The sequence below is a fragment of the Apteryx rowi genome, unplaced genomic scaffold (genome assembly GCF_003343035.1).
Source record: "Apteryx rowi isolate R43461 unplaced genomic scaffold, aptRow1 scaffold_100, whole genome shotgun sequence".
NCBI lineage: Eukaryota > Metazoa > Chordata > Aves > Apterygiformes > Apterygidae > Apteryx > Apteryx rowi.
Window position 1 is genome coordinate 596721 of NW_020447198.1, and position 26936 is coordinate 623656.

At 42.8% G+C, this 26936-nt stretch overlaps 1 protein-coding gene across 1 annotated transcript in view; it reads left to right on the forward strand.

Moving 5' to 3' along the window:
• LAMC1 (laminin subunit gamma 1) overlaps nt 1-26936 on the forward strand; it is a 98459-nt gene that overhangs the window by 57142 nt on the left and 14381 nt on the right. The window contains exons 4-13 of the mRNA XM_026062702.1: nt 15353-15657; nt 17632-17762; nt 18925-19091; nt 21239-21427; nt 23603-23720; nt 23835-23933; nt 24023-24159; nt 25091-25213; nt 25304-25493; nt 25769-25881. Coding sequence (XP_025918487.1) covers nt 15353-15657; nt 17632-17762; nt 18925-19091; nt 21239-21427; nt 23603-23720; nt 23835-23933; nt 24023-24159; nt 25091-25213; nt 25304-25493; nt 25769-25881 — 1572 coding nt within the window. The remainder of the gene's footprint in view (nt 1-15352; nt 15658-17631; nt 17763-18924; nt 19092-21238; nt 21428-23602; nt 23721-23834; nt 23934-24022; nt 24160-25090; nt 25214-25303; nt 25494-25768; nt 25882-26936) is intronic.

A 26936-nucleotide genomic window follows, 5' to 3' on the forward strand; every position in this document is an offset into this window, starting at 1 on the left:
CTTGGCCATATTGGTTAAATACTTCTCTGTTTGAATGACCATCAGTGACTGCTTGTTTCATATTCTGGCAAATTTGGTTGAAGGCACTGCCAGCCCTTCTCTCTTAGTACAAGGCTGCTTCCTGCCCACCCTTCCTGTTTTATGAGTTTCAGGAATTCTGGGGGATTTTGGGTGAAGTTGCTTTGAATGTCTCACTGCACCTGAGCACATCTTGAGAGCCGTTGGTTGTCTTTCTGCCTGTCTGGTGTTCCTCAGCTGCTATGCTTTGGTACCACAAAGCCTTGCATTTAAGACCAGCAGTGAAGTCCTTGGTAAACTTTGAATTTCGTAGCCACTCTTATTTTCACACTAAAGTAAAAGTGAAAACCCTTATTCTGGTGTTTTTGATCTGAAGATCTTTAAGAGAGAACACTAGTGGTTTTGAAGGTAGAACAGAATGTTGGTGTTGCATGTGTTTCTGGTAACTGAAAGTGCTTTCCCCACTGCATGAAATGCCTTTGCAGTGTTTCCTCAAGATGAACAGATCCTGGATTTAACTTACTTCCTTCTTTCAGAGGCTGTTCTACTGATCAGTCTCCTTCACTAAAATGTTTTGTCCCTAAATTTTATGTTCTTAAAGTGGAGATCCAGCATATGTGCATTGTTCTGGAAGAAGCCAGCTGCTGTCACTAGTGCTAACGTGTGCTGCTATTGATGGCTTACAATCAGAGTGGTGGTTTTTTTGTGGTCGAGGTGGGGGTTGGCCTGTGACTAGATCTATTAATTGCTTTGAAGAGAAGGACCAATGCCTTCATTTGATACTAGAAGCTTATTGAAAAAGAGTATACTTAATTTTTTAATAATTACCTGATCAGTCCCTCAAGGAAGCAAGTGTCTAGAATTTGTGCCACTTGGAATTTTTTGTCTTCTCATTTCTTTCAAACTGAGTTATACTAACCATCTTGAAGTCATAAATGTATGGGTTGCCTTATCTAGATCCTTGTTTATGACAGTTTTTAAGAGAACAGAGGTGAGAAGCATGTCTTCAGATAGAAATGTTTCACCAAGCATGGATGACTAAGAGAGGTTGAACAGAATTTGAGGGCTTTGTAATGTTTTGATGAAGATGCATACCTCTTGTGGAAAACGCAGATGAAATTTTAGCTAGGGTTTTTTAAATGATTCTGTTTTTCAACCAAAGTAGCTTTGGCTTTCCTTAAGCTGTCTGTGTTTCGTGCAAATTTTGATCTTTTACAGGCACCCTGATGTTTTGGTAATGGCAGAATCTGTGAGGTTCCACATTTGTGGTCGAGTGTGGTGGGTAGTTTCCCTTGACCTTATGATCTTATCTAGATGACAGAAATGTGGATTCTATAGAGTCTTGAAAATCCCAGCTTTTTTGAGAAGGAAAACCCTTTGATTCAAGGTTCAAAGATTCTTGTGGTTCAGGAAGGAACCACAGATTAGTGATAATCAAACCCAAGCCAATTTTAAGGTAAGGATTTAGTGAAAACAAAGGGTCGGGTGTTGTGTGTCTTGGGACTTCACCTTAGGAAAGGCAGCAGCAGCCTTACAGATAGGTTTAAGTGACAGTTTCTTCTTCTTTCAAAAACAACAAAAAAAATACTGTCGAAGGAGCCTGTAWACATACTAAGGATCCCTATTCTGGAGGGAGGAGGAAGCATCTCCACGCTACTTCGTGGGCTGCCACTTGAAGTCAACAAATGACTTCAAGTTTTAATGTGCAGTAAGTAATGAGAATTGTTATCGAACTTCAGAGTAGGCTTTCTTGTGAATTAAGTATTTAACGGTTTTAAAGCAATGTTACAACTGCATGTATTGCTTTAACAGTACTAATCAGAAAATGAGTTGTGTGGTTTCTATTTTTCTTTTATTTATTTATTTTTTTTAAATAGTCTCTCTCCCAAGGAAAAAATCTTACAGTAGAGTTCCCTTAGGCTTCACAGCAGGGTAGTGTGCCTGATACAATCTTACAGCCTGGCATTCAGTGTAAATGTTTAAACTGTGTTTTTTGTGCAGTCAACCTCTTTTAGGGAGTGCTGTTACTTATGGAGATCTTGAACTATTCTTACGCTGCTGGAAGACCTTTATAAAAGTGAGGAGGATGTGGAGTGATCTAACAAGTTGTAACACGTGCCTCTGAACTTACTGCCCAGAGACGAGAGGTTTATCTTTTGACATATAAGATGCTTCTTAGGCATTTGTTGGAAGACTGATCATAGGGGTCCTCTCCTACAGTGACCTCACTGGAAATGTTCTGTAAAATAATCCAAGGGGCTGACAAACCTACCTTGTGTGAAGTGAGTGGGTTTTATATCATGTTGTCTGGAGTTTGTTCTGTAAGTGTTTCTGCAGCTGTTCCTAATCCACACTTTTTTGTTTAAATGCAGGTCTGAGTCCTTAAGCACCATGACCTCTAACCGTTTGGGAATAAAATGTATTTCTTTGTGTGGCTTCTACCAGACTGCTCAGTCCGTTCTTCCCAACACAAGTGCCTTGCTGCTGTACTGTTAACAAGATGAATTGATTGCACACTGGAAATATTAGGGTTCAGTTGCACTCCTGTCACTGGGACCCAGTCACTAACATCCAGCTTGATATCAAGTGGCTCTACAGCCTGCGTCTCAAGACCATTAGATAGGCCCAACAAAATAGGCGTCCCTGTGAAAGATCTTCTAACGTGCTAACATTTAACATTTGGTTACCACTGGGGCAGCTGGAAGAAAGCAGAATTTGTTGGAAACTTGTTTGATGTTATACTGCCTCAGAGATGTCCAGGTGGTGTTTGGTCCCATTGCAATGGTTAGGTCAGTCGCTTCTTTTAGATCCTTTCTTTCCTTAAAAAGGAGCAAAGAAATGCCCTTCCAGTCAGTGAATCTCCTTCCTGCACAAAATGGCAGTACCGGAGTGTGTACCTACCTGATCCGTTTTTCTTTCTTCAGACTTTTCTCTTGTGCTGAGCCGGGCAGTCTATGGCCTGCCTGGAAGGAGTTGTGATCTCCAGATAGCTTTCCAAATGTAGGTTTGCCACAGACAAATTGAGGTGCTTTGGAGCCTGATACAAAGCAGCCTTGGTTCCATTCTAGTCTTTCTTTGAATTCAACTGAAGGACTTTAAATTTTGCAGCTGGATGTCTTGAGAAGCCTGGAATTAGCATTCGCTTTGAAGTGTCAGGAGAGAGCATCCTGTTTCATTTTCTTTGTTCCTGGTGTTCCAAAATAATCCTACTGAGTTGCCTGAGTGTGGGAAGCATGATCTTGCTAAGCCTTGCTTCCTCCTTGTTTATGTACGTTTTTGTTTTCACTAAATTTCTCTCTGTTCTTAGAAGCACTCGTTGCATCTGGGAGTTATTTGTGCTTTATTTGTCTCCAGAAAGAATAGTGTGCAGATGAACATGAACTTGCAGGATTGTGTTTTGAATACACCTTTAACTTCCAAGAATATTTTCAGTTTCCACATTTTATTCTCCAAACACAGAGCTGAAGGCAAATGCTAGCTGTTACTTGGGAGTTCAGAGCTGAAGTGCAATTCTCTCCCTGCTTCAATAAGCAAATAACAATTTGGAAGAAGCTTTGTTTCTGACTTTCCAAAATAYATTTTGAAAAATAACTCAGTGGCAAGCTTTGTTTTAGAAATGGCCTCCCTCCAGCAATAGATTTGTCAAGTCTGTTTATCCCAGTTTCTTCCTCAGCTTAATAGACTGAGAAAGTAAAACTATTGTGTGGGTAGTTGGTTGAAAATGGTCCTTATGGATATTGCTGTAATTAGTGTCTTTTGTGTTTAATAAATAGTACTAGCTTGTACATAAGCCTGTAATTGATACAAAATGTATTAAAAGATGGTGTGAAGGCACATGAACTGCTACTTAAAATCCACAGCAGAGCTGGGTTGGGAAGGGGAGATTGGGTAGATTTTTTAGGTAGAGATTTCTCAGTGGAGAGATGGAGAGAGAGAAAACATGGAAACTCTKTAACATATTAAGTGATGAGAAGCAAACGTGCTAGAAATACGTTTTCTTAACTGTTTATTGATGAATGCAAAACTTCTTAAAGACTAGACAAAAGTAAGCTTGCTTTTCTGCCCGGAGCCAAGTGGTAGATGCTAACAGCAACAATATTATTTCCGAATAGTTTCAATGTTAATTGTGGGCTGTGCCTGAAAAATCTTTGTATGTTGAGTGGGAGGTGGCAGGGCAGGGGCGGGAGGGAGATAAACGATCAAAGTTCCAACTAGTTCAATGTTTTGCGTAAGGAGAATTTCTGGCCTCTTCGTGGTTGTAGAGACGGCGAGGTGCTAGCTCCTTTGGAAGGTCACGTTGCTCCTGCTGCAGCCAATTCTGCTGGACTTGCTGCTGCTCGGAGCTCTCGAGTATAGTCATATGATGTAATTTGTTCTTAATTAGGCTCAGCAATGTTAATTGTCTCTCTTTTTTTGATATCCGGTTCAGATAGGAGCAAAGCCAGGCTTTAGGGCTGTTGTGGGTTATGAACGCATGAGGAGGAGGGCAAGTGGGGAGAACGTGCCTTTCAACAGGTGAGGGAGAAGGCTCCAAAATATCATTTAATAGAAACTAGCAGATCGTTAGAACGACTGAGCCATTGAACCATGTCCAGAGATGGCCCTCGCGGAGAGGCCGCGGTACCTTCCCTCATGGCAGCGGGCACGGGGCAAGGGGCGACGAGCGGTCGGCTTCTCCCCTGCCCGCGCAGACCGAAGCCGAGATAGCTGTTATGCTGCTTGTGGCTGGCACGGTTTGGGCTCCTGTCGTTTGGGTTTGCGAAACTTGAACAGAAGCACTGCATGTGCAGTTGTGCTAGCTGAAAGTCTGCGCATTAGGAGCAGGGGAACAGCCTCTAGCTGTCGAGAGTAGGAGGCTGCTGGGAGAGCTCTCGCTGTCTCGGGTTCAGAAGGAAAACAGGCATCAGGAAAGCCAGTTAACTCTTCTGCATTATCTTCCCCAGTTGCAAAATGCTTTTTATTTGATTTTCTTTTTCCCCCAAGTGAATTATTCTAGTCGTCCTTTAAGTAAACAGTTTTGCAATTCTCACCAAATTACCTCATGTTTTGAATTTACTGCTTGCAACAGAAGCCAATACACTACTTTTTTTTAATAAGTTTATATTTGCCAAGTAGCCAAATATTGCATTTAAAGAAGCTACAACTTCATTTTTTTTAGCTACTTAAACCTTTGATTTGGAGTTTGAAAGTGATTTTTAGTTATTTTTCAGTCATTATTCCATCTCCACCTCTCCATCTCTGAAAAGATGCGGCTGGAATTGAGCATCAAGAATGTTCTCCCCCACAGCTCCTACTCTCAAATTAAAATATCTTGGAGATTAATAAAATGTAGTGTGATTTGCCCTGTTTGGTTTGTCACCGCTTTATGTAATTCTAACTTGAATGCTATAAGAAAGACTTGCAAGCTGGTAAGAGTTGTTATTTTGTCATGATTCCTTTGGAGATGCTCTTTTGAGCAAGAAACGTTCCTAAGCATTGTCTTGCCGTATTACCAAACTCTCTCTCATGACTCTCCTCCGGCTTGCTGATGCCACCAGTTGGGATCTTCCGTGGGGTGTGGTGGTGCGTGCTTGCTTCGGTTATTGCTTAATGATAGCTATCTCCTATATAAGGAAACTCTTGGGAGAACTTAACCATTCTCTGAGGCCAAGATCCCGTTACGACTTGGAATGGGTGGAAACTGCTACGTTTAAAGGGTTCTTATTATGGAAGTAAGTGATGGTGTTGTCTTTATAGAACACCAGTGATGAAATGATTTACGTTTCTTTGCATTTGCCATGCATTCTCCTACTGAGAATATAGAGCAAAAGACAATTTTTTTCCCCCCCCCTGTTTCTGGACTAGTCAAATTTCAGGGCAATATCGTGTCCTCCCCCGCCTTGGTTAAAAGATGCCCCTCTTGGGGAAGAGGGATGCAAAGCCCCACCTTTCTACACTTCTTATTTGGGGTGTAACTAGGATTGACCCATGCTTGTAGGTTCGAGTGTGCCGAAGGGCCACAGGACAGTTCCTGGCCGTTTGATCCAAATCGATGAACTTTGTAAGAATCCTGATCCCCTGTAACCCTGGTACCACCCATCTTGGTGATAATGGCGGTGGCAGGAGGTAGCTTTGCAGTCCAGATATGTGAATGGAATGGAGCCCTTTGGAAAATGGAATGCAAAGTCCTTGATCATCTGTGATCTGGCTGTGCCTGCCAAGCATAAAGTGCCTTTTTAAAATAAGCAATTTATCCTTCACACTGAAAAAGGACGTTGAGGTTTCCTGTGCAGATAGGACTTGTGTTGTACATAGCATCTTTCCAGTCCCTAGTGAATAAACACAGCTGGCTTTTTTGGGAACGGACTTAACATCTTTGCTTTAAAGCTGTGCAAACAGGTTATCAAGCCTTACTGAATTATTAGACCTAGTTTTCTGACTTGTACACTGCACTGACGACTTAAAATTGATCAGATGGAAAATGCTTTCCCTGTTAGGCTGTCTTAAGCCTGTGTAAGGGGAATCAATTTCCCCTCCTGCCCTTCTGGAACCATGACTAGAACAAGCAGCCTTGATGACTTATCGATGTTGGATCATCAGGCAATAATTTACTATGCAGCCTTTCGCCGTCCCGAGCCGCCCACATGCACAAGTCAATGGCGCCTTTGTTCGGGGCTGCTTGGAAGAATGCATGACCTAACAGGGCGGTGGGAGTTCGCTTTAGTTCCAGCGTGTTAAAGGCTGCGCTGATTCCCAGAGGGTCCGAAGTGCCTTTCCTTCCCTGGTGTAGCACAAACGCCCAGAAAGCGCAGGCTCTTTTTCTCTGTGGGGCTTTCTACTTGAAAGGCAGTCGCCTGTCTCTAGGGGAGCTCTGCGTGCCGAGACCTTTGCTGGGGTGAAGCATGGTTTGTAATGAGGCTGTTAGCATCCTTTGAGCATTTCTTGTTCATGCCAGATATGGCTGAATCTCTAGGCTCTTTAGGTGAGAGCAATAAACCTAAGTTTTATTGTTAGCAATTTTCCCGGTATGGGTTTTCCCATACAGGCCTCCACTTAGAATTTGAGTGTGCTATAATTCTTGTTCTTGCATGTTGTTATTTTCCAAAGGAAGTGAAGATCATCAGAAAATGCAAATCCTGCGTGTATGTCCCCCCCCCCGCCCAAGACTGGTGCATTTGGTGTACATTAGTATTTGTAATGCCAGTGTTCTCTCTTTTTTTTCTCCTCCACAGATTTTTCCCAGCAAAACTGGGATGTAGCTATAATTTGCTCTAGAACTATAGTCATTTCTTGCTTATAGTCATAAATTGGGCTATTATATGTGAATGTGATGCAAGCCACAACTCACCAGTTAGGTATCTTGAGGCGCTGTTGTTTAATACAGCCTTTTTATTCCAAGAGAGCATGTTGGTCGGGATATGTTTCTCGTTCTCCGCTCCTTATAATTACTGTTCTGTTTTCACTGCTCATCTGTATGCTGGAAAACCCCTTTACRTGCCACAGAACAGGATAACTCATTCTCCTGAAATACTCTCCTCTCATCCACAATTYCTGTAATCCAGGAGGGGGAAGGCTCCCATGAGGCTTCCTACCATGGGAGGCTGAACAAGTTACTGCGGTAGGTGAGAACTTGGGAGTTTGACTGWCTCGGGAGGCAGCGATCAGTGTCGAACAAGACGTTGCTAACTTGCTAGCCTCTGTCTGCTACCATTGACGTTTCCATTCCTTGCAKTTCTCTGCTCATCTGAGCTTGCAGTGTCTAAACTATCCTTTGCACATCGCGATAGCGTATGAGTGAAAGGTATTGCCTCCCTGCTGTTGTCTGCAGTTCTTCTAAGAAAGAATTTGTGAGAGAGGAGCAGAGGGGCGTTCCTCTGCCTGTAAATCTTTGTTTTAAGTAGCAGAGTAAGTATTTATAGTCTGCCTTCTTACAGCTGCCTTGGAATTACACTCATTAATAGTGGTGGAGAAAGACAGTTTAAGAAGGGCAAAAATGAGGTAAGAGTGAGAAATGGAAAAAATTGCCCTTTCCTGAGAATGAGAAACAGGTCAGAAGAAAGCAAAAGGAAATGCTAGCAGTAGTTGCTTCTTACTTGGTCTTGTCACTGTGAAAAGGATATGAAATCTGATAGACTTACACCACTCAAAGGAATAAGTAAGCTGGTATTCTTTTCCCTGTTTTGTTTTCAACACTTCTAATCGTCACTTAGAAACACATTTTCAGCAGGTACCTCTATGAAAAAGGCTGCCTTAAAACAGGAGCTCTAGCTGCTAATCAACAGAGGAACATTCAGAACAAGTTTGGCTGTTCCATTACTAGTCATAGGATTTTGCTGAAAATAAATCTGCAAAGGTTGGTTTGTTTTAATCTGATACATGCTTCTCAGATGAACTTTTTCTCACAGTAAAACGTAGCACCCCTATCTTAAAGCTTACTTTTTAGGAGGATGCACTGATGAATCGCAGAATAAAGAGGAGGAAATGCGACTTTTCCTAAATAGCGTTGTGAATGTGAGTGGACCGATAATGAAGGAGGGAAGTGTTAGCCTCTGCTTATCTCAGAGAGGCATCTGTTCACAATTCAGTACTTGTAGTCAGAGTGCCAGCTGGCGGCATGTTTTCATGATGTAAATTATCCATCCGTTCTGAAGAGTCTGAGTACAAGGAGGCCTTTTGTCTGTATGGATGAATTCCTAACTTGGGGAGAAAGGGAAGAGTTTCTCTTAAAGATCTAAATAGCATCTACTTACATTTTTCCATTCTATATATTCAGCGGTGTTAATGTTGCATTTCCCAGTAGACCTTGGGATACAGCAGAGGTGACGAACCTGCTGGGAAAAAGGCTTTGCTTGCTGATGATGTTCATCAGTGTACCTGGCAGTCAGTGGTGCGCTGCAGTGGACGGCTTGACAACGCTATCGTGTGGTTGGGGCAAGTGTCCCCTGCGTAGAATATAGTTAAACATTTCTATTGCATTGCCTCATTTCCAAGCGCCTGAACTCCTTCGCTTGCTGAGTTGACATAAGTCCTTTCCTGTTCTATTTAAGATGATTTAAAGTTTCCAGGCTCTGGTTTGTGGCATTCTCTTGCTCTCTTCTCAGGGCATATTTTATTTAATATTCCTATTTGCTAGTTAAAGTAGTTTTTCAGTTTTTTTTAAAGATTTCCTTGTGAAATTAATGCTGCTTTTTTTTATCCGCCTCTCTTCTTCTTGCCTCATTCACATGTCCCAAAAGAGGAAAGGTTATTTTGGATGGAGTTTTAAAATAAGTCATTTCTTCTTTSCTTTGATTTGGTTTAAAGTATGGCTGGTCTCTTCAGTTTAATGTTATTGAGAATAGCTTACCTGGCCCAAATCTTGCTCCCTGCGATGCGTGCAGTCGTGTAGCTTGTTTCACAGGGCAGCGGTGAGCATCTCTGCACAGCAGGGGAAAATGTTCTGAGCTTGGCGTCAGCACCCTTGAAGACTTCAAAACCCGGAATGTGTTCTTGGGTATTAGCATGTGATGGCAGCGAGAATAAGCCCTGTTCAAGTTTTTAGACAGCACATACCACTCTTACCTATCCTCTCCTGTTTTTAAGCACAAATAAGCATGAGGGTTTTAATCTGTAGTTGCAATACGTATATTCTTGTGCTTACTTTCTTTAGGGAAGGTTAATACACTGTTCTCTACATCAGCCTAAATTATCAAAAAGGGCTGGTTATTTTGTCACTGTGTCACTTGCTGGTGAACAGCTTCATGTTTCAGGAAGGGCGCGCTTTTAAAAGGTGGGACTCATGATTTTGGGCTCCGGATGCGTCAAGAGCATTTCAGGTTGCACTCCCAAAGTGCTGAGCTCATGATCACTCCTTACCACCCATCTTCTCTCCCCTAATGAACTTCTGTAACCAACACCTGGAGTTCTTGCTGCAGGACAGAACTGCCGCTTCTAAGGAGACAGCAGGAAATACATCTGATACTTAACACTGTCAGATGATTTTAGGCCAGACTAAGATTAAAATAATTATCAATTTATAGGAACAGAAGAACAATGACCTTTTTTTTGTCATCTAAGTTAAGCATTTAAAACTGCATTTCACCTGGTTACTGCTGTTGCCATCTCTCAGTGTAATAGTGTATTATAAACTTACTGAGCCCTGGAAGACTTGAAAGCAACCCAGAAGGCTTATCTTTACTAGAAGACGACTGTAACCTTGAAGAGCCCTGTTAGCTACCAAGCTGCTAAGCACAGCTTTTACATTCAGTATAAACAGGGAGAAGATGTGTTTCAACCCTGTGTCAGCGGGTCTTGGGTAAACTCTGTTGTTTCAGCACTATTTACCCCGTCAAGCTGATACAGTGTTCGAACACAGCCTCTCTGTATGCACCCACTGCGTTCCTATTTAATACCATTAATAGGACTTCTCGAGTAGTTACACCGCCTGCTGAAATAAATGGCTTTTCACCTGGTCTGTTCAGTCAGAAGGGTTTTGAATGCATTTTCTTTGGCTGATGGTATAAAAGTGAAAATGAGAAGGAAAGTTTTTTGCATTCAGCACAACAGATTTCTCTGGAAAATATCTTAGTGATGCCCAGAGTGCAATATGCATGTTTTGTAACTTAACTTAGCTGGGCTTTCTGCAAAGAACTTCAGGACACCTTCAGGGAACAGATAATGGTGGAGAGAAAAAATAGTGGGTTGTTTGCAAGCTGTTTCTTCTTTGGGACATGCGGGCTGTCAACCGGTCTCACTGCTTGACACTTCACGTRTGTAGAATATAAGCACAAACACAGTTCTCCTCTTCATTCGCAGAATTCTTTCAAAACATTTCCTCCCTGAAGTCATCTTGATGAAGCCTGAACATGGGTTTTTTGCCTTTATGGGAGAGGAATGCAATAGCAGTAGAAGAAAACTAACCCTCCCCAAGTCAAAGTAGCGAGGTATTGTTGACAGTTCCACTTAGGCAGTTAATTTAATGGAATGGTCTTCGTTTTGTTGGCTGTGGCTTTTTTTCCCTTATGACTCATGGGATGGCTGCTCTTGTCTGATGTTCTTCACTGTTTTCATTTGTTGCGAAAATTGTCCAGAGAAATCCCACCAGGCCAGTGACTTTCAGCCTCCTGTTTACTGCAGTGTGAGCTCTAAAAAAAAAAAAAAAAAAAAAAAAAAAAAAAAAAAAAAAAAAAACCAAAAAAAAAACCCAAAACACTTTCCCATGGAGCTGATGCTTACAGTTTTATTAGCTGTGAAACAATGATAATAGATTTGTTTTTCAGTTGCCGTTCATCCAAGCGGTCAGTGAAGTTCACAGGTAGGTCGGCAAGTTACAGGTTGACACTGTTATCCTAGGGTCTTCCTACAGAAGAGTGAGGAAGCATTTGCTTCTGTGGTTCCTTTGCCTTTACTTGGGAAGAATGGGAAGTGCACCTTGGATTTGTTTCCTTGGGTCTGAAAAACTATCTGTGCACATCTGGCCTACTGGCTCGTGTCTGGTGTACTTGCCTTGAGTTTCCGCATATGCAGGCTCTTCGCTCTTGAAGCAGACTTTCCCTTCAGTGAGGGGCTCTTCTTGAAAAGAGGCCATGTAGCAGGAGAAATAGGAAACCTGGGAGAGACTGATTTTATGCATCTAATGTATGCTTCTTCCTTCCTTCACCTTCTTCCTTGCTTTGCGTAGAGACTCATACAAAAGATTTTTCTCATTTATTATGTATTCTGTTATGTGCTTTCTAAGATAGAGATCCATAACTGCARTTTTTATTTCTGAAAAAGGTTAGCCGATCCGTGTGGTTATAGCTAATCCTTTTAGTGTTGTTAGATAAATGCCTTGCAGTAGGGTGTTTTTTCTGTTAAATAGAACATCAAATAAATGGAAACAGGATTAATTATCTATACTTGTATTTGGCAGCAAGAGGAGAATGAGTCAAGTTGCATTAAAATCTTAAATGTTGATACTTTGGAGTTTCTAGCCTTTGTGGGATCAGTTTGACATTAATATCAGGATTGCTTCTCAGTTGTCTTCTGTATGCAAGAAGTTCGCGTTACGCACTGGACCACAGACCAAGAGCGAGCTAGTATTGAGCAAGAACCACAGATTGTGAGTGTCTGGCTTCCAGTTTCGCACTTGGATTGCCTGTAACCTCATGTCTTCCCTAAATAGCAAAGGCTATTTTATGGGAAGTACTGGGGGATCTGTGTCTGTACAATGTCCCAATGGTCTTGTATGTCACACGTAAATATTTCTTGTTGTAGAATGGACTATTGGTAGATTTCTTTGGCTTTAAACACTTTGTTTTCCCTTGGAATATGCAAATATAAATTTTCAGGTGTCTGTATCTAGGCTTTTTCTGATCTGTTGAATCCTGGACCCGGTACTATGCTTTTCTTGCTAGTTCTGTTCTCAGCAGTCAAAAAGAATAACAGTTCCCCTCTCACAGGAGCCAGGCGTTGGGGGTGGTGCGGCTCGCGCGGGCCAGCCTTGGTGTAACCGGTGTCACAAGGGAGAAACGCGGTTCCTGACCTGCACCCAAGCACTTGGAGTCCCTGGCCTGACCACCACATGCATGCTGCTTTCTGAAGGCCTTGCCCACTTCACCCAGCTTTAAGTCTGGGTCAGGGCTTGAACCTCTGCCCCTGAATGAGCTACCATCTTGTTACGGTGTTGTTTTTCTATTTGCGTTTGATGCCTTGTTGAACAAAACCCAAAGCAGCTGGTGTTTGCAGTGAACATACTTGGTYGCGGGGAAAGGCAGTCTTTTGCCCTCCATCCCCTTTTCTCCAGCTTCAGCTCACATCTGTAACCTGGTGGTTGTCTTCCCTGGAGAGCTTCCTTAGGCTGTTGGTGCGCTTCAGATGTAGAGCACACATCTCGGGGAGCCTTCACCCATCAGGGCTGGCTCTTCACGTGAGCTGCAGCAGAGCAAATATTCGAGCCGCCCCTGCTGACTCTGGCCCTGGCAGGTACCTGCTGAGGAGTGAGCCCCCGCCTCGGTCAGCAGAGCAGCCCCCAAGAAGCGAGTAGCAGGGGCTGGGGGGCGCGCGCCCCCAAGTCAGCACTTCCCCCGGGGGGAGGAGGGTTTGTGGAGTCGCTGAGTAACTTCAGTTCTAAGCCTCGTTTGCATACAGTCAAACCGATCTAATCTGTGCCTTTTAATAATTAAGAAAAAGACTTAAATAGAAGCTGGATTTTCATTGCAATCACATTTCTGGCTGTGTGCTTTGAGAGACGTGCTGTTCTTGTTGACTTATACTGTCTAGTTTGCTTTACTTTGTGGAATAAACCACTGTTTAGCAGGTGCAAAGCCTTGTGTTAACACTTAACGCAGTGTAGTTAATCCATTTTAAAAACCGAAGTTGAATCTGCGTGGCCTCTACAGACAGAGAAACTCTGTTTCTCAATCAATTGAAACACTTCCAGCAGTGGTTTTTTTTTTTTTGGTGTTCTAAATGAAGCAATCGGTGGCTGCTCCAACCTCTGCTTAGAACAGTATTTCTCATGGAGGTGGTAGTAAAATAGTGCGACAGAGACTGCACCCCCAAGGGTTTGTTCAAAATAAATCTAATGCCGTTTTTGCAAGCTCCCTTTGTGTGCTAGTGGATGTACCTTTAGGTTTTCTATATGGCAGTTGTCTGTCTCCAGTTACTTCAAAATCCAGCAGTTACTTAGCTCCGGGATTTCTTGATCGTCTGCGCACAGCCTGGGCGCCGAGGTGGAACAATAACAGCTGGCATGCAGCTGTACACCTCGGCCTGGGAACTTGCCTCGCAGCCAGCTAGTCCGGTGAAGGAAGGTGACTGAAGCGTTTTATGGCCCTTTTCCCTTAATGGTTTTAACTGTTCAGAGTAGTGAAGCGTAACCTTTTGTTGGTGTGGTGTTAGCTGTTGTCCGTGGTACGCGGGTTCATGGTACTGCCCTTCCTGGTGACGCTTCAAGGCGCAGCTGCAAATGAGCCTAGCTGCAGGGAGCTCTTCAGCGACTGAGGAGCAGGGAAACGATCCTCCTCCTTTATCTTCACCTTGTCTGGGGCAGCACCTGCCAAATGCATGCTGACTTGTGAAAAACCCGAACAAGGACTGTCATGACATGAGAGGACAGCAGCGGCAGTCACTTCAGAAGTCTCGGCTGAAATTTCTTAAACTGCCACAACAGAAGTACTTGCGTATCTGAACAGCTCAGGGTCTGAACACACTTCTAATTTTTTTGGAAAAGTTTTCTCATCGCTCCAGGCCACGTAGGAGGTTTCAGCCAAATTCCATGTCTTGGCACGGGGCGAGCCAGGGCTGGGCACTCGCTGTTCTGTTCTGCCACCTCCACAGGCCACAGCTCTTAATGCAGGCGGTATTTCTCAGTCTGGAGTATTGCATGCTAATGGCATCCAGTGAAACATCTGCATTTCAGCTTTTGGTGCAGGAATGCTGTCAACCGACCCAAAAGAATGTAACAGAAAGGAGAAGTTAAATATTTTCTTGGGGGGTGTGAATCCCCCGGGTGGTTAGTTTGTGTGTACGGGGGTGGATGTTCAAGTTGCTGGAGAGAATCCAGTAGGGAGGATGATCTGCTGATTGCCACAAACCTGTTAGGAGATAAATGGAGGGCAGAAAGGTGGGTTTACATTAATTCTCATGGGAGAGGGAGAACGTGTTTAACTTGTAAATCTTTACAGTTTGTTGATCTGAAAAGTGTCTGGGAAACTTTAATCATATGAGCCAGGAAACCTCAACCTTGTTTTGTCTTTCCTGGGAAATAAGTAGAAGATTATTTACTCATTAGTTGTAACAGCAGTGACTGTGTTGGGGAAAAGACTTCATGAGTAGAAAGAGTTTTGGCTGTTGTCTAATTATGAAGGAATCAGAGATACAAAACAGACTCTTCAGTGTGACTTCTGTGTCTTTGGTTAATACAGTTTCTCCCATACCTAGAAGAAATATTATCAATTCACAGTAGAGTGATTAACTTGGACTGGCCTTAGATACACCCAAACTATTGGTGTGTCTGATCTGAGCTGTCATCCTGTTGGTATGAGAATTAGAGCCAGCGGGTTTTACGTATAGTTGTACAGAAATCAGTAGCTCTATTTTTTCTTTAGGCAGCTCTATTAGTAAACCTGCTGGATTTTTGGAGGTGGGSTTGGATTCTACTCCACCTGCCTTTGAGTTCTGCCTTTGGTTCTTTGGCCCTGTCTTTGCTGGAAGATACAATGCATGCATTGTGTTTGATCTGTCTGGTAAGCCTGGAAGAGATGCTTCTAGTCCTACTGATGGGACTAGAGGAGGTACTTCTCTCCTTAAGAGACATGAGCTACACTGCAGCTCTCCGTTCTTTCTGTTTTAAGTTGTTTGAGTTTTTCTTATGGATTTATTCTCTTACTTGCAGGAAAGGCGTTTGACATCACGTACGTACGTCTGAAGTTTCACACCAGTCGGCCAGAGAGCTTTGCAATCTACAAACGCACCAGGGAAGATGGTCCGTGGGTGCCCTACCAGTATTACAGCGGGTCCTGTGAGAACACGTATCACAAAGTCAATCGGGGTTTTATTCGGACTGGGGAGGATGAGCAGCAGGCCCTCTGCACGGATGAGTTCAGTGACATCTCTCCCCTCACTGGGGGCAACGTGGCTTTCTCGACGCTGGAGGGACGTCCCAGTGCCTATAACTTTGACAACAGCCCTGTGTTACAGGTATGTGAATAGGACTAAGTTAAGTAGATGGTCCCAGTTGAATCTTTGTACTCGGTCATTGTGGATAGGAGCCTTGTGCTCACTGCRGGCTGTTCTGTAGCCCTTAACACGTACTGAACGGCCGTTGTGCAGGTAAGTCGGTATGGGCAAGCCAAAGAAGTGCTTTTGAAGGAAGAGTTGTACTCTTTACTCTGTTGTAAGTAAACTTACTGTACAAAACAAAATCAGTGGCAGCAAGGATGACTTGTCAGTATGTACCGTGGAAATCTTTAGAAAATGGATGCCTGCCTCTGTCAGCTTAGAAAAGAGCTGTGGGCCTTTTATTATTATTTCAGACATAAGGGCAGGGGAAGAGAAAGCCTACATCAAATGGATATTTGATGTATCTGTGTGTGTGTTTTTAGCACAAAAGTTTAAGAAATGTGAGATTCTTCTAAACAAATCAAAGGTTGTTTGAAACTTTGACTTGCACTTTTATATGAGGGGCAGGTCTTGTTTTTTTTATCTATTTAGTTTCTTTTACTAGTGGTTTGAGGATGGGGTTGGGGCTTTTTTTTTTTCTGTTTTTTGTTTGTTAACATTCACAGTGCTAGTTGGGTGGTGGTATGGAGCGTAGCAGGAGCAGCAGTGTATCCAGTTTGCTCACCATTTTCTCTATGCTGCTTGATGACTTCTCCAGATTATACTGTAACAAAGAACTAAAATAGTGGAATTTTCCCCGTCAAGCTCACCTCCTTCCTTTGGGAACTGCAGTCAGCATACCCTCACATCAGCCTCTCTTCCTTTTTGTCTTAAAGTAGTATAGAGCCCACTGAGGTGTGAACACCCAAAAGGTTTTGGGATTGTCTGTCTCTGTGATTGTCAGCCAGTAGGCAGAAAAGCAAAATCTGAGGATTGGTTACACGAACGAAAATTAAGAGGAATGGGAAAGAGAAGAATCTTGAAATGAAAAAGAACCAGTTTGGCAACCTTGTTCCTGTAGCTAGACCTTGCAGAGAACAGGATCTGGTCATTAAGATGAGTGGGAAGATTTTAAGTTAGTGATATGGTGAATAATTTTGTGATTAACTTCCCTGTGTAAGGAATTAAGACCTGACCACTAGTTTGCCTAATAGATGTATGAACATCTGGCATTCCTTTTCAGAAATTAAGTAAACATTTTTTTTTTCTCAGCATTTCCATACATTTATGCCAATGTCTGTAATTGAACAAATATTCTTATTACACAAGTGAAGAAGTGACACAGCTGCAGTGCAGTGGTACATATGTGGACATTTTTCCCATATCCTTCTTTATGGAATTTGAAAGAAAATTGTGTTGCAAAGACTGTAATGCTAACAAGGAGATGCTAATGGCAATCAGCGGATGGGAACAGGCTGCATTTGTTGGCTGTTGTTGGAGAAGGATAGGATACTGTGGTGAAGATACTATGTAAATATTGTGAAAAGCTCTTGTGTYGTGAGTCAGGTCTGCCTGTCTGTTTTTCTTCCTCAGCCTCTCCCACCTTCATCCATCTGTCTGTCTAGGTCTTTGTGTCTGGAGGTATGTGTCCAAGGTTGAGTGTACCCTAAAGCTTTTTCCATTCTCGTTGTACAGCTTTGCAAGGGAACTGCAGTTAGTTAGATAGGTGAAATTAGCCACCTTGTGGAATTACCTGTACCTCGCTCTTTGCTGGAGACATTACCCGCTGCTTCTCAGCTGAGAGCAGTCAGGGCCTGAAGAGGCATTGGTRAGAGTGTGCAGAGAGAGGTGTCGAGGCTGGAAGACACAGCTGAACCAAGGGGATAAGATGTGAGGCTTCTTGGGGCAGGATGTGCGAGATCAGGGTACAGAGGTGAAAATTATTAGCTAGGAACTTGTTGATTGAATAGCTACTGGCATAACTTAACTGGCAGTTGTATTCACATATAATACTAATGTGTACTTGAGGGGTATTTCTGATGTTTAATCTGATGGGATTTCTATCTACTTTAGGAATGGGTGACAGCTACTGATATTAGAGTGAGCCTCAATCGTTTGAACACATTTGGAGATGAAGTTTTCAATGACCCAAAAGTTCTCAAGTCCTACTACTATGCAATTTCTGATTTTGCTGTGGGTGGTAGGTGAGTAAACAATAAACCTCTGTATTTAAACATTTCAGTCAGGATTACTGYGACGCTTTAAAGATTTTGATTATGCTGATGTGGTACTATTAGGCTGTGGTCCTTAGTGATTGTCCTAGATACTGTTCTGCTTCTTATGAAGYTTGTAAATACTCTTTATTGTGTATAACCTCTTGGGGCTATAAATTGTAGGGTAGGCAGAGACTGAATATTTTTTCCTTGATTGKATCAAACACTAAAAGATGGGGGTGAGTGACAAGAATACAAAGCAAACCAAAAAAACCCAACTTTTTTATAACCAACATCTTGTGTGGGTTGTTTTTTTTTTTTTGGTATGCATTTAACATATTGTTAACAATTGTTCCCTACCTATATCCGTAGCCTAGAATAATAGTTGAAAACCTCAGATTCTCTGCTTTACTTGTATTTTGGCAAGTATCTCCTATGAAGATCTGAAGTATTGTGCAATACTGTGGTTCTCTCTTCTCCGTTCCTTTTGCCAAAGTATCTCGTAGAATTTTTTTAATCTTAATTTGTTTGGCAATAAATTGTTTTTATAAACAAAGTTGAGACCGATGCAGTGTTTCAGACTGTTTGGAGAGATTGGCCCTGAGACGGGGATTCGACAATTTGAGGCTTTGCATTTTGTGCACTACCAGTCTGTGGTGGTCCAGTGCCCATACTTATCTATCTCGACCCCTTTGGTTTTCCCAGTGTGACTCGTGCTTTGAAATGGGTTGTGGCCCTTACCTGTTTTGCCAGGGGAGGGAGGATTTAACTGGGCTATTTAATTTCTTRTGACAGCAGCACAAAGCCAACATGTGTATCTTTTCCTGGACTCTCATGAGAGATAAGCTGTGGAGAATATGCTAGTCTAAAGCCAACAAAATTTTTGCTTCTCGTGCTYGGCTTACTCTGCTGTTATAGTGACACTTAACTCTAGAGGAGTTGGGGATTAACCTTCTTGCACTTTCAGAGGCCTGCCTTCATCATGTTAAACCTATTGGTTTCATAGCGGTTGCATTATCATTTTTTACCTTCAAATTTGCTTTGTTTCCATGTGTCGTATCTTCAGGTCTGAGCTTTCTTCTTTTCTGGATTGCTCTGCGAATGACCTGGATCTCTGGAGTTTAAACGACTCTTCCTTTCTTCTGTTAAACAGATGCAAATGTAACGGTCACGCAAGTGAGTGCGTGAGGAATGAGTTTGGGAAGCTGGCGTGCAACTGCAAACACAACACGTTTGGGGAGGACTGTGAAAAGTGTCTTCCTTTCTTCAATGATCGTCCATGGAGGAGAGCAACAGCAGAGAGCGCCAATGAGTGTTTGCGTACGTGACCACGTCTGACAGGAAAATCTCTCACGGATTTGTTCCCCTGCCTCTGACATCCAAAAGCCAACCCTGCATTGTTTTAAGTCTCAGCTGCAGTTAGCAAGTGTTAAGTGTGTTGAATGCAATTTTCCCAGTGACTTGGGAGTACATATTCAATAGACCAACTGTAGGATTTGTGCTCCCAAGTCACGAAGACTCCTTTAAACCCCCTCACAGCATCTGGACACATGTCAAGTTATGGAATGCCTTAAGTATGAGTTTGAATAACGTAATAATTTCTATCAAAGATCTGTCCACACTGTCAGAGGAAGAGGACAAAAGTCTTCCTTTGAGGCAGAGCTATAACTGAAATAACCAGATGGTATATTTTATCTGTCATTTGAATAGTGTGTGTGTCTTGTTCGGTGATGAAGCTAGTGATTGCAGATAGGCTGTTTCTGTTACTGCGTAATGGGAGGCATACAGATCCTCCTGAGGGAACTGCACAAATAAGGCACTCTCAATGAACTCAGGTTTTTGCCTCAGAGTATAATCTGATGTGAAAAGAGAGTAAAGTCCATTTCATTATTTGCTGTTCTGAGCACATCCAGATATTTCTAGGAGTATTGTTTTGGGTTTGTCATGGGGGTTCTGGTCTGTAGACGCTTGGAAGGTGTGTGACGCTCTTAACGGTTCACCATGATGTCTGTGCTAACAGACTTATGCGCTATCTTCTAGGAAGACCAGGGAAAAGGTGCCTTTAATTCTTAATAAATGATACGGACTGTTGACTTCTGCTGAAGGCAAAGGGTAGCCTGATTCCTGGAAACGTAACGTTAGATCTATAAATGTGGGGCTGGAACATACCACGTGGGTAATGCACTCAGACCTCTGCAGTTTCATACAAGTATGTCATAGGGCGTCCAGAGCACACGCACTCAACTTGCTACAGGTTATAAGGTGGCAAACTGGAGACCTAGGCAAAAGATAAAACCGAAGCACAAGTTCTGGTGCTTATCAGCAAAGATATTTCATGGGGTTGCTAGTAATTCCGTTCCTCTCCTGATGGAGCTTTTTCATAGACCTCTAAGTAGGGGTGTCTCCTTCCTAGAGAAGGAAGGGAGCAAGCCTTAGGAAAGAGATGTGCAATAGAAATATATGGACTTGTCCTTTATAGGACCCATAGGAAAAAAAAATTGAATTTGATATGCTGTGGTATGATTGTTCTTTTAAAAAGCTGATCCAGTATCCAGAGACTTCCTCTTGCACTTGAGATTATTGCTTTTTACAATTATTTCATGTAATTTTGAGACTATTGCAACAGTTCTGGGCTTTGAATGCATATATCTACAACTGAACGCCAGGTTTTTTTGCTTGATCTTGTGTTACAGACCACAACTCCTGGTAGTTTACTTTACAGGGAAGCTTTTTCAGACAGAGTTTTCTTCCTGTCTGACCTTTATGTGTACTGATAGGTCCCAGCTGTCTGGTCAAGGCCCGTGGCTTCACTTGACAGACCAGTGAAACCTGTGTCTTGTTCTCTCCTGCTTCCTAGACAGCAGGAATTTGTAGTCTGTCTGTGTTCAGAGGAGAGACTTTTCTCACAACATGCGGCAGGGAGGCACCTCTCACCGTTATCTTCTCATACGTGTTTGCATGACCGAGATGAGCGTTACTGTGTGGGAGGGCGGTGGGAAGGCTGGAAACCACACCCCCACTGGCAGAGGAGCAGAGCAGAAAATGCTGGTTTTCTTCCTGAAGTACCTGTCGGTGGTCTCCAGGAAAACTGGTGTCACCAGGCTTGCTCCCCTTGCCTTGTGGAGGAAAGGAGTTGAAACGCTTGAAGCTGTGCTGCTGATCGGCACGGCAGGAGGAGGTTATGTAGACTGGCTTCGTTGTTCGAGCCTRTCTCATCATTGGAAGTGCTCCCTCCTCTTCACATCCAACCACCGTGAAGCCATGTGTCTTTTCCCTTTTCCCTCCTTGCACAGATGCCTTAAGGGGTTCTGGGTGTCACTCTCAGAATAGTCAGATGTTCTTATGCCAAGTCCTGTACAACTTATGGCTGAAGTTTGTCTAATAGGTTTTGTGATTGTCAGGGGTAGGAGAACTTCATATGCTGTAAACTGACAGTAGCTGTGTATGTTTTTTTTCCCTCCCCACAGCCTGTAACTGCAATGGGAGGTCGCAGGAGTGTTACTTCGACCCTGAGCTGTACCGCTCAACAGGCCACGGTGGTCACTGCGTAGGCTGCCTGCATAACACTGACGGGGCCAACTGTGAAAGGTGCAGGGAAAACTTCTATCACGTTGGAAGTGAGGAGGGATGTCTGCCGTGTAATTGCAATCCAGTGGGTAAGCAGTAATAGCAAAATTTTCTGCTTTTAAACTTCCATGCACAAAAAATAGCCCTTCTCTGTTATGCAACTGACTTGAAACTACGGTGTAGGACCCCCCCCCCCCCCCGAAACGTTTATTGGATTGTATTTTGGTTATAGTTATCCCAAAGTCTGCTGCGGGTGAGTAAAATGAAGTTCATGAGGCAGATAGTTTACCTCTGCAGCATTTACTACTTCAGATGTGTTCTGGAATAGGTTTTTCACCCTGCGTATCTGTTACCCAGACACACGCAACACTGGAGATCTTATTTAAACTCTCAGTAAACGAGATGACATGAGTGCATGTTTCTGGAAATGGTTTGTACTAAAGAACTGTAGTGAACTACAGCAGCATCAGTCTTTCCTACTTTGTATCTAAGAACATAAATATAAACCAGTGAAACTTTAAAAGAGAAGGGAGGGGGGAACCAAAGTCAAGTCAGAATGTGTAGCTTAAATTCCTTTAAAAAATCTGGCATTAGAACAAGTCTTTTGTAGTCAAGGGAAGCACTTGACTTGTATAGAGTGATCCCATAACTACATCAGTCTCGCAACAAATAAGAATGAAGCATGCAAAAGGGTAACAGTAAGATATGATGTGAGTTTCCAAAATAGAGTAACTGGAATAAATAATTGCTTGCAGCATGCCCTAAAAGCAGCCACTGAGAGGTCTGGCATAATATATCTCCTATCTAATTTGGGAAGGGAGTTCTACAGTTGTGAAGTTTTTGACCAAGAAAGGCCTCTTTCTTCCTCTGTCCACTTTCCCGGATTCTCTCGTTGGACCTTATTTTAAGATGCATTTGTGCTGACTGTTGGTGTCAGCTGAGGCGGTCAGGAAAGTGGGTGGGAAGAGGCAAAGGAGGAGAGAAGATTTCTCAGGTATTTAGGGGCAAATTTCAAAGGGCTTTATAACTTAAACATCAGCTTGTAACCTGTGGCACACTGGTATCCAGTGTGTATTTGAAGCTCATGGGTTGGTTTAAGTTGATATTTTTATCGGAGTACTGTTTTTTCCTAAATAATCATAAGTTGGACAGCAAAGGGGATTTGAACTTTGTCTGTATATGGTAAAGGTTTTGTGAGTTCTTCTGTCATAATAATACTGTCTGCCCTAATCCTCTTATAACTTTTCACTTTGCTGTAATCTTTTAAGTGGACTGAAGTGGAAAAAAAAAACCTATTCCTGTATTTTAATATGCTTTTCTCTTGGTAATTAACTCTTGCAGTGCTGCCAATTTCTGGGCTGCTAGCTGAATCAGTGCCTGGGAGAAAACATTCTATCTGCCATGGATTAAATAAACTTGCTTCTTTTCTTTTCTTTTCTTTTTTTCTTTTTTTCTTTTTTTTTTTTTTTTGTGCAAGTCCACTTGAATAGAATACTACTTTAGAGGAAAATGCCCTGCCAAAAATTAGAGTTTTGCCATAGAGCTTATTAGGATTAATAGCGGAACACACAGCCTCTCCCTCAGAGGAGACTGTTTAGTCTTTAAATCCAACATGGAAATCAAGGGAGAAAATTGGAGTATGAAAGGGAGGGATCAGAATACCCACTGGCAAATGGGAGACGGTGAGTATGGAGAACACAAGGGACCTACAGAAGATGGTCTCAGAAAGGGTATGTTGGGGGGGGGAACTAGAAGACATGCAAAGGTAATAGAACAAAACAGGAATAAGGAAGAGAATGCAATTAAAAGTTAAAGTTCTATTTATATATAAAAAGGGTAGTTGGTAAGAATACTTAAAACTAAATAATTTCACCGTGGAAGACTAGACATGAACAGGCTTCCCAGAGAGCTTGTGGAGTCTCCATCCTTGGATATATTCAAAAGCTGTCTGGACATGGTCCTAGGCAGCCTGCTCCAGGTGACCCTGCTTGAGCAGGGGGGTTGGACTGGGTGATCTGTAAAGGTCCCTTCCAGCCTCAACCATCCTGTGATATGATTCATCTCTCCAGAACTGTTAGGGGAAAATATCTACAGGGCTTTATGTGAAATAGAATAGTCTTTAGGTAAGTGGTTATTTGTAACCTTGAAGCTACATTTCAGACTTTCTCTTCCTGCGTGCCTTGCCCTTTTCATAAAGCTGAAAAATGACAGGCTAGTAGAGTCCCGTGGCTCTGTTAAGGTGCCTGTTCTTCCTTTCCCCACAGGCTCCCTCAGCACGCAGTGTGATGGCTATGGCCGATGCAGCTGCAAGCCTGGAGTGATGGGTGATAAATGTGACCGGTGCCAGCCAGGATTTCACTCCCTCTCTGAGGCCGGGTGCAGGTAAGAGGGACTGCTGCTCTGGGACAAAGAAACTAGGCTCTAAAGGAGAAACTTTCTTCCTGTAAGTTTTCTGTGTGGTTCTTAATGAATTGTCTTTTCTCCTGGCTTTTTCAGGCCCTGTTCTTGCAATCCTGCYGGCAGCACAGATGACTGCAACATTGAAACAGGACGATGTACTTGCAAGGACAATGTTGAAGGATTCAACTGTGAGAGGTGAGTTTCTCTTCCTATGGCTTTGTTTGAAGACTGAGAAACATGCAGGCAGCAGCCTGGAAAYGAACTTTTTTCCTTTACATCTCCAGATGCAAACCTGGATTTTTCAATCTGGATCCGTCAAATCCAAGAGGCTGTACTCCCTGCTTCTGTTTTGGACACTCTTCCGTCTGCACCAATGCCATTGGCTACAGTATCTACAGCATCACTTCCAACTTCCAGTTTGGTAAAATTGAGCCTTCCTTTGTATCTTAAACTGGGCTGTAGACTCATGTTATAAGCAAAAGCCTTCTGTTCCTTTCTCCTTGTGTAGCACTTCAAACTTTGAGTAGCCAGGTACAGGATGTCTTTTTCAGAAGTGCTGAGGAGTTATTGAAATTAAGAGGAGCTTCCCGGTCTTCAGCATATTTATCCACTTAGGGAAGATTGAGTTCACGGGTTTGACCTCAGGCATCCATTGCACATTGTGTCTACATAGTGCAGTTGCAAGGGGGTATTGCAGCTGTAAACCCTTTAAGAAAAAAAAAAAAGTGCTGGGAAGGGGACATTTCCTCAATTTTAGAACCAAATCAGGAATTTATGATTGAGAAGGATTATAATTGTTTTAGATTTTGAGTTACATGGCTCTGGATAAAAACATCAGTTATTTCTGGATCTGCAAACTGAGCAAAATTCTCTTTTCCATGCAGTCAGTTTTATGTTTTCTTATGTAAGAATGCTTCAATTCTGTGTAGCTTGAAAAGAAATCTGTTTAAATAAAATTCCGCTGGAAAGCAGTTTTTATGAAGGCTGAAACTTCTCGACTAAGGGTTGAGAAACTTCATCAAGTCCTAGGTGTTTTCTGGTTTTACCATCCCTTTTTAAGCTCTTTAGAAATCAAAACTCCAGAAGAGCAGAAATCAAAATTCCAAGAGAGTAGTTGTTACAGTCTTTAAAATTTATAGGGTTCAAATGAGCACTCCAGTTATGTGCTTAAATTGGGCAGTTGATGTTTGCTGTCCTTGCTCTTTTGCACAGTTGCGGTACAAGCTCTCTAAAGTCAGTGCCAGTGTATAAAACAGATTCGTTTTATATAAGCAGTGTGCAGTATGACGTGAGTAGTCTGTGCAAAGATGCATGTTCCAAGAGTGGTGATTTTTGCATGTTTGATTTTTCAGGAGAGGATGAGTGGCATGCTGAGCAACGCGATGGCTCGGAAGTCTTGCTCCAGTGGAGTGCAGAGACCCAGGATATCTCTGTTATCTCAGACAGCTATTTCCCCATGTATTTTGTTGCACCACGTAGGTCATTCAAGAAGTGAGATTTTTAATGTTGTTGTTTGTAACCCTTCAGTTCTGTCTCCTAATTGCAAGGGTTTGCTTCTGTTTCAGGCAAGTTCTTGGGCAACCAAGTTCTGAGTTATGGTCAAAACCTGACCTTTTCCTTTCGGGTTGACAGACGGGACACTCGTCTCTCTGCAGAGGACCTGGTGCTGGAAGGAGCTGGGCTGAGAGTGTCAGTGCCTCTCATTGCTCAGGGCAACTCCTACCCCAGTGAGAACATGCTGACGTATGCTTTCAGGTGAGAGGACTTTCCAAGCGCTGTGATAGAAAGGGAAGAATTGCAGCAGCTGGAATCTAGCCTGTGATACACCCTGGCCTCCAAGCTCTTAAGAAAACAAGTAGCATTAATTTTAGCTCAAAAGAGCAGTCTTATCAGATTAATTTGAAGCTTGCTATTTAGTAGCATTGCATAATCACATGCAAAGTATGTTGTAATAGCATACCGTTGTTTTCAATGGGCACAGCTGTTAGCATGTGAAAGCTTTGAAAATAATGCATGGCTCTTCTCCATAGGCTCCATGAGGCCACAGATTACCCGTGGAGGCCTACTCTTACTGCATTTGAGTTCCAGAAGCTGCTTCACAATTTGACCTCTATCAAGATTCGTGGGACATACAGTGAGAGAAGTAAGTTGCTGAGTAGAGCATCGCAAACCTATGGAGAGAGGAGAGGAGGAGACCTGTCTGTCCAGTGCTTCAGAGTTGTTTTATTGTAGGACCTGGTCATAAATAGCTATAGCAAATTGTTTGACCAAGTCCATGCCAGTTGCTTTTCACCTGGCCTTCCTGCCTAACAACTTCTTCTGGGCCTTTTGGGGAGGAGGAGTGGAAAAATTTGCTACCTTTGAGAGTCTTGCAGCTAAGCTTTCATCACCTACTGATATTTCTCTTTGGAGCGGATATGATTCTTTGCTGTGTTCCATAGCCAGTCACTTCCAGATCTGTAGAAATGCAGAATCCAGAGTTCTGAAGGAAATGGTAGGAGAGATGTAGGGAATCTTCAAAACATTTGATCTCTATTTCTGCTGCACATGGAACAGCTGTCTCCCCTCTGTTGCCTCTTGACATTACAATTGGGAAGGACCAGGTCCTGAAAGCACTGCGTGTGCAGAACTTCATTGAAAGTTGTCCTATAATGAGGATTTATGAAAATCAGGCACTAATGAGGGGCAGAAGTATCTGTGTCCATGGACACTGTGTGAAGAAGGATTTTCTGAACAAAATAAGTAGACACAAAAGAATGAATTTGCACCTAAGGAAGACAGGGAAGCTACGAGTATTTTAAGTGGAGTTTGTTTATAGGAGAGGAATGTAGGGTTAGGAAATGGGGAAGATGTGTGTGGAGCAAGCCGTCTCCTGAGCGTTGCAGCTGCCACCGATATGCAGAGCTGAGGTTCTGTTCGGTGCTCTAGAGCAACTGCACTGACACAAACATCCTCCGGTAATGTAAACACCAGCTATTTTGCATCCAGACACAATTCTGCTCGAGGGGAAGGGCTTGGAGGAGGAAGGGTAGCTGTGCAATGCCAAAGAAAGGGACAGTTGGGGGGGGGGCCTGAAGAGTTTGCYTTGAGGCACGGTGTACAGAAGCTATATCAGAGAAGATGTAATAAAATTGCAGGAGAGTTAGCCTGTCTTCCCTAGAAAAACATGGATTATTTTTGGCATTTCATTTGGAAATA